Source organism: Trifolium pratense, linkage group LG4 (assembly GCF_020283565.1).
Source record: "Trifolium pratense cultivar HEN17-A07 linkage group LG4, ARS_RC_1.1, whole genome shotgun sequence".
Taxonomy (NCBI): domain Eukaryota; kingdom Viridiplantae; phylum Streptophyta; class Magnoliopsida; order Fabales; family Fabaceae; genus Trifolium; species Trifolium pratense.
Genome location: NC_060062.1, coordinates 50418927 through 50430363, shown reverse-complemented (window position 1 = coordinate 50430363; position 11437 = coordinate 50418927). Strand labels below are relative to the sequence as shown.

General features: G+C 30.8%; 1 protein-coding gene across 1 annotated transcript; it reads right to left on the bottom strand.

Moving 5' to 3' along the window:
- Nucleotides 1-1297: 1297 nt before the first annotated feature.
- Nucleotides 1298-5845, bottom strand: LOC123882398 (18.1 kDa class I heat shock protein-like). The gene has a single exon (XM_045931255.1). The coding sequence runs from the start codon at nucleotides 2067-2069 to the stop codon at nucleotides 1560-1562; it is 510 nt and encodes a 169-aa protein (XP_045787211.1). The 5' UTR covers nucleotides 2070-5845; the 3' UTR covers nucleotides 1298-1559.
- Nucleotides 5846-11437: the final 5592 nt, after the last annotated feature.

Here is an 11437-nt window from a genome sequence, read left to right as displayed (position 1 = left end):
AGTTTTATACAAAGGAAAAAATGGAAAAACAAGGGTAAAAAAAAGAAACAAGGGGATGGAAAGAGAAAAATTCATCATCATTTTTATTATAGGCCCATTGTGTACAACTTTTATAACTGAAAGACTCATTATTATCTTGCAACTTCTCTTTAATAATTTAACATTGTTTTTTAATGAGATTTTGTTTTCGCGCCATCCGTTACACTTGCGCTCCCCGGCGCTCCCAATTTACCCTCTTCGCTATCTATGATGCGAGTGTGTAAAATTGAAAAAACTGGAAAATCATAGTTCACATCCTACATCACGAGCAGAGTTTGTAGTCTAGTTAGTGAAACTGTTGACAGTAGAAAAAAATAGTCTCTCATGCAATCAAAACTGATTGGGCACGTGGGAAGCAGTGACAAGGTAGTAACAACCCAAGAAAGGATCAAATGGGGGGGGTTACCTTATGTTAATCTTCACTTCTTTGTTGATTGCGACCCTAAACATATAATTTTTGTCAAACACATTTATAAAAACTGTAAAATTAGTTACTAAATCAAAAATGGATTTCCTAAATTATCTCTTAGAGTTTTCGACCATCAAATAGAGAAGAGGTTTAAAACTTACTTTTGAAAAAAATTAGGAGATTTTTTTGCAATAGACAGCCATCGATTCCCGCTAAAGACTCTTTTTATTATTTTTTCATTTTTCTATTTATCTCTCGGGAAGCGTGCCCTTTTATTCTTACCTTGTTTCTCAGTAGCACTACAAACACCACAATCACCACCAACAAACAACATCACAGCCACATCAATTCCACCAATGACAAAGCAAGAAATAAACAACATTCTTGACGCGGAACAGGAGACACAAGCATAAACATTAGACCCATTATCTTTCCCATATCATGTCATCCCACTCGCAGACCTTTTCCTCCTACCATGGAGTCTACATGGACAGTGCTCGAAATCAAATAGCTACCGGGTTGATTGAAAATAGAAATCATCATATGAATTTGTGATGATTTATCTTTCTAATCGGGAATGATTTGTAAAGTTTTTTAATATTATTTTAATATTAGTAAATTTTTTTTTTATAGTTTATGATTTTTTATTCATACTTTTTATTTTTAAGATATCTATTTATTTATACGATTGACCGTCTGAAAAATCTAAGTTTTTAAAAATATATTTTGCCAAACAATTTTTAGCTTAAAAATAGCTTTGAAGCTAAAAAAAACAATTACCAAACAACTTTTAACTCAGTTCTAAAAACTCTTATTTTCACTTCTAGCTTTCAGTTAGCTTCTAAGACCTAAAAAAGCCAGGTCAAACGGACCCTTAGTCGTTCTTTATTTAATTGTGTCTCTTCTACATATGTGTTTATCTAGACTTTAATTACATTCAGATAATATGTGTCGAGATTTTATCTATCAAATTAAACACTTTTATTTAAAGAGAAATATATAAACTCATGAAATAAAATAATATAAATAATATTATTTCATTTCATAAACTTAAACTATATCTCTAATAGATGTATATATATCTATTAAATAGAGACAACTCATTTCCAAATCACGCATGAGAAATTTGAACATTCCTAACACGATTGTTCCCAATTCTATGCTTAGGAACATGAATAGTGAGCACACCATTATCCATATAAGCCTTAACATGATCAACCTTAGAATTCTCAGGCAAAGTAACACGATGAACAAAATGACCACTAGAGACTTCAACACGGTGCCATCCACCTCTCTTTTCTTCCTTCTGAGCACTCTTCTCACAAATGATACATAGTACTCTATCATCATCAACTTCAACTCGAACATCGTTTCGCTTGAGTCCCGGAAGATGTGCTTTGTAAACATGAGCTTCATGAGTTTCTTTCCACTCTATGTGAGTGTTAAGAATTGGTGATGGTTCGTTGTAGAAAGGTGTTGTTGTTAAATGGGGTGTGTTGATTTGAGAAATTTCATAACCATGTTTTTGTTGGTATGATGGGTTGTGCCATGTTTGGTGATCATGATTTTGTTGTGCTTCTGATCTTCTTCGACCAAAGATGCTTGTGGGAAAGAGAGACATTTTTTTTATGGTGTTATATGATGAATTAGATGGTTTGGTAGTGCTTGTGTTGTGTGCAATGTGAGTGAAGAAACACTTATTTAAAGGGAAATTAAGAGATTAATGTGATTTTGATTAACAATTTTTATGGTTATTATTTAGAGCATCTTGAGATTGGACAATTCAAATGAGAGAATCCACTTTATTTTGCACTAAGATGGAACAATCCCAAATCATTTGATTCCAAACGTGTGTTTTATGTATGTAAATTGATATTAGTTAAAAATGAGTTGAATTAGATTTACTCAATGTAAAAATAAAAAAGTGGAATAATAAAGTTGAAAATAAAAATTATATTTAGATAGATATAAGGTATCAATTTGAACTTCAATTTTGAATGTAAAGTAGATTATTTTTTTATTTTTTTTAAATTCAGACTTAAAAGAGTGGATATCTAATCCATAGTCTCGTTTGTGATTAATTTACTGTTTTTCATTTATGTTATCGTTTCTTATCTTAAATTCAATGTACAATGTTGTTGTAATTTAAAAGTCCATGTTTAATCTCTTAAATTTACAAGATGGTTCATTATGTAACTAACGCACAGTGTAGGGTTTCACGGGTTAATTAGTGAATCTTTCCGTTACAAGTTTTGCATAAGCAGAAAATGGAAAGACAAATTAAATATAGAGATTTTTATTAAAAGTTTGGACAACAAAATTGCATCAAAAACAAGTTTATTACAACAAACTTTCTCAAAACATTAGACATGAAAATTACATCAAATCTAATTAACAATGAGAACCGTAAATAGAATCTTATTTTATGGGCTCCTCTTGTCAATGTTTGTCCTCTTAATGGAGAAGAACAAAACTCCTTTGGATACTGCAGGTTGCACCTAAAAGGTCAAACTTCTATTTTGAGTCATCGACACTTAGCTACTTTCAGTCATGAATTTTTTTCTACTGCCTACAAGTTCGCAGGTGTCGCGACGCGAAAAATATCCTCAAGTGTGAACACTCGAAAAATAACAGAGTCGCCACCGAATTTTATTTCTCCCAAGGAAGGGAAAGGAAAATATCGAGAAAACCTTGAGGGGTGAGAAATGGATTCGGGAGTTGGTTATGCGAGGGGAATTGTTTGTTTGCCTTAATGTGTTTTTTAATGTTTGCTTAATTATTCGTTTCTTGCTTCATCGATAGAAAAAGTTTTTTATTTATTATTATTATTGGGATTATAGATATGGGGAAAAAGGTTTTGTTTTTTATTATTATGCCCGACAAGATGTTGAATCTTGCTCCTACGTATTCCCAGGTGCAATGGGAAAATCAGGGTTTCGTAGTTCAGGGTAAAAAATGTTTGTGGGTTGGTTGTTTTTAGACGTATGACGTCTAAGTCGCATTCTCATATTTAAACGTTGCTTGTATGCTCACACTTTGGAGGCTTAAGCGTGGTTTGTATTACAAAGAATGTCGCATTCTCGTATTTAAACGCTGCTTGTATGCTCGCACGGTGGAGGCTTAAGCGTTGTTTGTGTTACGGAGAAAGGACGAAAACGTCATCCATTTTGTGAAAAAGGTTTTACTTTTACTGCGCGCGAGGGCAGTGAAAAAGGTTTGAGTGTGTCGAGTTGATTTTAGGAGTTTTTATGAAAACGTCCGAGAATGAGGATAATCAAAGTCACGAGCCATACGTCAGGGCCTCGTACTATCCGGGGAAGAAAGCCATACGTCAGACTAACCATTTTTCATTCTGATTATGCTTAAATTCTTTTATTTGATTTATGAAAGTCAAAAGAGAAGATGAAGCAGATGATGAAGTGTTTTAACGTTTTTTAGCGTCCGAGAATGAGAATGATTCGAGTCACGAGCCATACGTCAGGGCCTTGAATCATTCGGGGAAGAAAGTCATACGTCAGACTAACCCTTTTTCATTCCAATTAAGATTTAATTTGATACGATTAATCAAGATAACCAAGAAACAAACCAAGCAGATATAATATACAATGAATATATGCATGGACGAAAGCTTTTGTCAACCGGTCAATTTTGCTTCATCATGATTGTTTAGAGAAAAGAATAAGAATGAGAATAATTCGAGTCACGAGCCATACGTCAGGGCCTCGAATTATTCGGGGAAGACGGCTATACGTCATACTAACCCTTTTTCATTCCATTTATTTTAATTACGGGGTTTTTCAAGTAAAGAAGTGCTTTTGAGAAACAAACTCACAATGAAAGTATTAAATCAAGTAAGTAATCCAAACGTTACATATGAACTTATTAAAATAAGCTTGAGAAATTTTGATTAATTAATCACCTAACTAACAATCACTTAATCAATTGTTTAACCATTTAAGCACTTTGTGATTTGAGCACTTTTATCAAACAACTTAAATGGTTACTCACTTAATCAAGTATTTAATTAATCGACTAATTAATCAATAACTCAAATAATCATTTTCAAATGATAAGCGCTTATTTAAATAAGCACCTATGTGGATAAGCTCTTATTTGAATAAGCACTTATATGACTAAGCACTGGAAAATAAATAAACCGCCACTGGGGTGTAAACTGGGTTATGGAGGTGACGCAATAGCAATCTGCAACACCAAAACCCAGCCCAGACTGATTTTCGTCCAAACAAAAAAATGAGTAGAACAAAAAAAAATCACATACATCATTAGGATACAGGTGTATGGTAGGCTTCCCGGATCTGGGCCTTTTGATTTGATCAAATGGCTCGGATTTAAAAATCCACTAACAGATCTCGGCCTCACACCAGATCTAACGATTGTGTCTTAAAATTGGAGAGAGCCAATGATCCGCTGACACGTCATCGTCTTGTGGGTTTCACTACTGGGATGTATTAGAAGAGTTTTGTAAAATAAAATTGAAGTTTGAATCATGTTTTGTGTGATTTCTAAAAATGGAAAAAATGGTGAAAAAGATGAGATTTTTTGTGGTTCTAACTCTTCCGAAAATCCAACCTCTATTCCTCTCTTCACTGCTGCTTATATAGAGATAATAGGAACATTCTAGGCTGAAGGAATTAGGTTAAAAAGGGTGAAAAAGGAATTTTCTCATGAATGACATTTTTGGGAATTTTTGGTGTTATAGTGGTGGTTTTATTTGTTCCAATCATGATCCTTGTCCAATGATTAGAGGAGATCACGAAATTTTGATGAGTTGGCCATCTTTTAGAGTATTCTAGATGAAAATGAAGATATGCAATGGAATTGTTTTGGTATATTCCATTTTTTTTTGTGTTTTTGGTACATTTTTTGGTCACTCGTTCCTATTTTTTGGGAGTATTGACTTTGATCAAATTGGTATTTTGGTGAGTGAACCTTATTTGGGGTATAAGTGGAATTTTGATGGTGAAATGTGGTTTCTTGAAGGTGAAGTAACAAAAATGAATATAAAAATAATATTTTTGAATTTTTGAAATAATAATAAAATAATGAAAATAAAATATGATAAAAATGGGGATAGGACAAAATTAGGGTATCACAGTGGGTTAAAATGCATACTCAGATTATAGTGTAGATAGCAAACAATTTTTTTTCCTTCCAGATTTTACTATTTTACACATTCGCTACATAACCTGAGAGGTGGGTCGGAAGAGAGTGTAAAATTAATAGCTTAGAGGACTCTTGAGAGGCTCTAGAAACGCGAAATTAAGTTTTTTTCCCTCTTTATAAAGCTCAACCCAAATATCTTTGGTCCAACAAATTGACACATGTAAGTACCGGTACAGATCAAGTTGCATGTTTCTGCCGAAAAGATCACGCTTTAGCAATCTTTTATATTATAAGCTTGTATACACAAACAAACTCTAAACCCTAATTTGTTTTCTCTGTTTTCCCTCCATTTTATCTTGCAATTTTTATTAAAAAATAATACAATTTTGTCTTGAATAGGATTCAAACCCGCAACCCTTTAGTGCAAGACAATATTTCCAATCACTATGGCAAATATACCAATTGTGATTAAAATTATGTGCAATAATTGATAAGCACCATCAATTTTAAAAGTATATCATATCAAAATAATTGTTGACTATATTATTCATCACGAAATATTTTTATGCCTTTTCTGATCAATAATTTTTTTCTACCGGATCATAAATTTAGAGAATAATTATCATGTGAGATTTGGAAAGTTATTATCACGTGTAATTTGGAAAGTTATTATCAAACTCAATTCTGCTAAATCAATTTTTTTTGCAATACAACCAAACACAATCATAGTCATGTCACTAATCACATTCATTATTTTGATTTTAACATTGCAGATTTAATATTAATCGATGATCAATTGATACAATATGCATTAGCAGACCAATTGTGATTTAAATTATGTCCACAAAGTGTTAAGCTCCATCAACTTTCATAGGAAAGATTTCATACGACAATTAAGCACCATCAATTTTCATTGCACAATTTAAACAATTAAAAACCAATAATCTCTTATATTATAAGCTTACTAACATAAGCTAACCCTAAACCAAATTTATTCCCCTCTCATTTTCTCTTTCTTTTTATTGCAGCTTTATATTAAAAAAATACAGATTTGTCATTGAACTTGCATCCCTTACTTACAATAAAACTTTTCAACCGCTAAAACATGTGCTTCAATTATGAAAGAATTTAGGAATCCTAATATGTTAACTCTGTTTTCAATAAATTTGAACGGCGGAATTAATTAATTTTTTTTTAACCTTTAATTATCATCAATTTTTTAACCTTTAGTTATCAGTAATTTTTTTTAATAAATAAACAAAACGATCGAGTTCCAAAATTATTTAAAAAATATATAAAATATAAAATATGCACATAAACAAATATAGAATAATTAGTCCATGAAATTTCATATACTACTCTTATTGAAAATGCTCTTAGAATTTTTGTATTTTATTTTTTTATTGTTACATATTACACCTAATTAGACCCATGCGATCCATGGGTCAAAGTTCTAGTTTAGTAAATGTTTCTTCGCCACAATTTGATTCTAGCTATGTGTAGCTGGGTAGGTGCTGGATTAATACCAATTAGATTATGATGCAGCTGGTTAGTGTCGTAAACTTGAAGCTAATAAAGCATAAATGCCATTCACCACTTTGATTATTAAAACAACTCACAAACAATTAATTATTATAGATAAGAATAGAATAATAATTGTTCGCTGCTCTAATCACTACATATATGGATTACTTCTAATGATTTATTCTATTGGGTCATGCTAAACGGTGCCCCATAACACTAGTTAAGCATATTAAAAAAGGAAACAAGTGATAAAGTTAATAATGAAAGAGAATAAGTTTTTACATCATGAATGTTTTGAATGCACAATTTACGAAATGAAATTTCTATATTTATATCCTTAACCAGTGTCACGAGGCACTGTTTAGCATTTTCATATTCTATGGGTTATTCTATTTTATATTCGCTAATAATGTGGTACAACTTTACTTTTATCTCTTCCCTTATCATGAGAATTCCGTGTTTCATAACATTATACGATAGCATATATGATATGCACCATGTAAAAAAAAATGTAAAGATGAAGTAGGAATTAAGGATTTGAGGAAGGGAGAGATTTAATATGAACTTCTTAGAACGAATTGTTCAGGAAAACTTGAAATCGGTTCTAGATGACAACAATTTTTTACTAGATTTTATTTACCGCGACGAATTATCAGGCCCCATTTCATGTGAACCAGATAAAATCTAATTTGAAAAAAAAAACTAATTTGAAAAAAAAACTGAATTACCTAATTATGTGTTGCTTTCAATGAGACTGAATTACCTGCTGCTTATGCATATAGGAGGATAATTAGTAGCTTGATTAGCTTGATGATCAAGTCTAGTATAAACAATTTATTGAAGAGATTATTCCTTTAAAACTATAGTTTGGACAAGTGACAATAGACGTACACCTCATGTTATAAGACATAGCCAGCAGGCAGCAGTAGCATTTGCTCATATATATGTTTGTGACTTGTCCAAACAATAGTCCTAAAGATATACTCCATTCAATTTCATACATTTCTTGCTTACAATGCATTGCTTTTATATATGTTACCTTGTTTGTAACAATTGTACTACATTTTAGTACAGTACTATAAATCGGACAAGTTTTTTGGATAAGGTCCGCAGGCCGACCCTTTAACCCGCGGTCCGCACGGACTTAAGACCAAATTTTTTTGGTCTGTTTATATTTTTGTCCGTGTGGGTTTGACCATTAAAATCGCGGGTTAAATCTGCGGGTTCACGGGTTAACCAGTGACCCTTTTTATTTATTTATATAATTAATTACAAATTTTATCACTTATAAATTATAACTTTGTCCATGTCCAAATCCAACTTTCTCAACAAAAAAAAAATATCCAACTCAAAAATGTCACAAACTTTATTTATTTTTATTTATTACTTACAATTTATGTATTATATCATTAAATTATTAATAATATAGTTTTTTTTTAGCTTTTATTATATCAATATTTTACTAATTTAGTTTATTTTTTGAAAAAAATGATTTTTTATTTTTTGTTTGTAATAGTCCGCAGATCAACCGTTTAACCCGCAAGCTTACATGAAACGGACTCAAACTTACATATCATAACTCGTTTATATTTGTTGACGGACTTATTCGCCTCATTTATTATACGGGTTTATACGGGGTGGGCTAGCATGGATACCCAGCTCTAACTACACATATACTATGAATGGGTGTCACTGTACTCCAATGTTTTTGTTTTTTTGACGAAAACTTGTACTCCAATGTTATGTGTCATTCAGAAATAAATAAAAGGTGTACTCCAAGTCTCCAATGCAACTTGATTTGTACTACAATAAAATAATGTCACGAGAAGTACAATGATTAGGATCTTTGTGACGACTAACCGATACACATACATTTGTATTATTTATAGATAGATAGATAGATAAGGTGACGAGAATATGTAAAAAAATAAAATAATAAGGTGACAAGAAATCTCCATGAGATTAGTTCTCTTGATAAGAAATCGTATTATATGCGCATAAGTTAAAATTCGAACTCCAAATACTTAGTTTATTCACTTTTAAGATAGAATTTCTAGTTTAATTGACAAAAAAAAAACAAAGAGATGTAAATAATTTGTCATCTAGTCACTGTGCACATGAAATTGTATTTGTGGGCTCACAAATCATTAAGCACTTTGAGCCTTTATCGATTCTTTTTGTGCCCCTTAAATTTTCCTGCAAGCCCTTTGAAAATTTTCAAAACACTTCTTCCGCTATCTAGCTTGCGAACGTAGTTCGCTGCTTAACTAACTGGCATTCCCTATACATGAAATTTTAGAACTTTACTTTGTCCGCTACTTACGTAGATATATGTGTTAACTACTTAACTAACTAACACCTTATCTACATTAATTTTTCATGATTTCAATATCAGATGTGTAAAATTCTATTTTTTTTTTTATGTATATGAGATTTTAGCTAGTTAAGATGTTAGTAACGTGCGTAATTGAAATAGGAGAAAGAAATTGTATTCTAAAGTTGATTTATTAGATTTTGTTGAAGTTTTTAATATTGTTTGGTGATAAGAAAGTGTTACTTTATGATCGATTTTTCTTTAATGAAATGTTGAACATTTTAATATTTTCTTAGTTATTTTATATCTTAATATGCATATCTATTTTCTCCTCGTCTTCCCTTATTTTTCTCTTCTTTTAATGTTGAACATGAGTTAAGACCAATAAGCTAATTTATAGTTTATAAGCTAAAAGCTATGTTTGCTAACAGTTTTTAAAATAGAGCTTATAACTTATTTTACTAGCTTATAGCTTATTTTTTAAACAATATTTCAAGTAGCTTGTGAGCTTATGACTTATAGCTTATATTTTTTTTCTTCCAATTTTATCCCTATTATCTTACTTGAAAAAATTAAATATTTAGTAAACATATATTTTTTATGTCATTTCATACTTATAAGTTAGTTCAACTGCTAATTTTATCAAACACTATAAATTCAATTAGTTATGTATAGCTTATTCGCTATAAGCTAAAAGCTAGATTATAAGCTATCCGCTATAAGTTCATCCGCTATAAGTCAGTTTATCAGTTATTCGCTATTTTTTACCAAACAGAGCTTAACTCAATTCTACAAAATTGACTTTTAAGGTGAAAATTATCTCTACTTTATAAAACTATATATTTTCAACATCCGATGTTAGACTTCTTAACTGCACATACAAATTAATAATTACGGGAGTCATAAGGTGATTTGGTAATTTGAGGGAAAAAAAGAACCGAAGAGAAATATAAGTGATTTGGTCCCGACCTTAGTTATTTAAAAAAATGATATTTTTTGGTACAAAAAATAATGATACTTTTTATTTTGAATTCATATTTTGGATAGCTTTTATGTTTGTTATTATGATGATGAATATTTTTTTGACAGAATTATTGTCATGAGTATAAAATCCATTATTTATATTATCATTGTGTGCATGCACCAAAGAATTCATGCCCTTGTAAAAGACAATGTTATGTGTACAAAGTAAAACTATAAAATAAATTAAGAGACAAAATGTGCAAGTTTTTATATTTTCTGATGAGTTTAAATGCACCGTCAATTAATTAATTTTATATTGACAAAATCAATAAGAATATTAATTCAATCTTCCATTTCATTCATATGAAGAAAATGAGAAGATTAAGTGAGGTGACGTGGCAGAATACACAATTTTTATAGATCAATAGTGTAAATTATTTTAAAGTGTTGGTGTATATTCAAGTGAAAGAAACTTTCCATGATATCTTAGGCTCCAATACTACTACATCTCTTCCACATTTTGATGATTGATACCCGTGCAAGCTATATGGCAAATTTTAATATTTTGAACTATTGGGTATATGTAACGTACATGTGTTACTTTTGATTTCTAATGCCATGGTCAATTGGAATTTGGACATGCATGTGACCAATGAATGATCATGAGATTTTCATACTTCTAAAGAAAATGAAGATAATGCCGGCATTTCCCAAACATCAAATATACAACATAAACTAAAATGAAATATTTAGTTTGAGCAATTGATAATGTTGTCCTGCATGGGATTCAGATTCCTAGAGGAGCGTTTGTTATATCTCACTTATTAGAGCAAAGCAATTGTTATAGAGATGCATATGATTTGTGTAGGTTGCGACCACTTGGTATTTTGAGGCATTATTTTGGTCTTCTCTGTGATAGACTTGCTTGTATTGTTTTATAGCACTTCTTGTGCTTATTTTTTAATTTATTATTTCCTTTGCTTTTCCAAAAAAAAATTTTGAGGCATTATCTAATCATGGTATATATATTACTAGAGCTATTCTACAGTTTTATCTAGCTATGG

What these genes read in the sequence shown, in the direction of transcription:
- LOC123882398 (XM_045931255.1), bottom strand. Translation starts at nt 2,069, where the DNA reads ATGTCTCTCTTTCCCACAAGCATCTTTGGTCGAAGAAGATCAGAAGCA.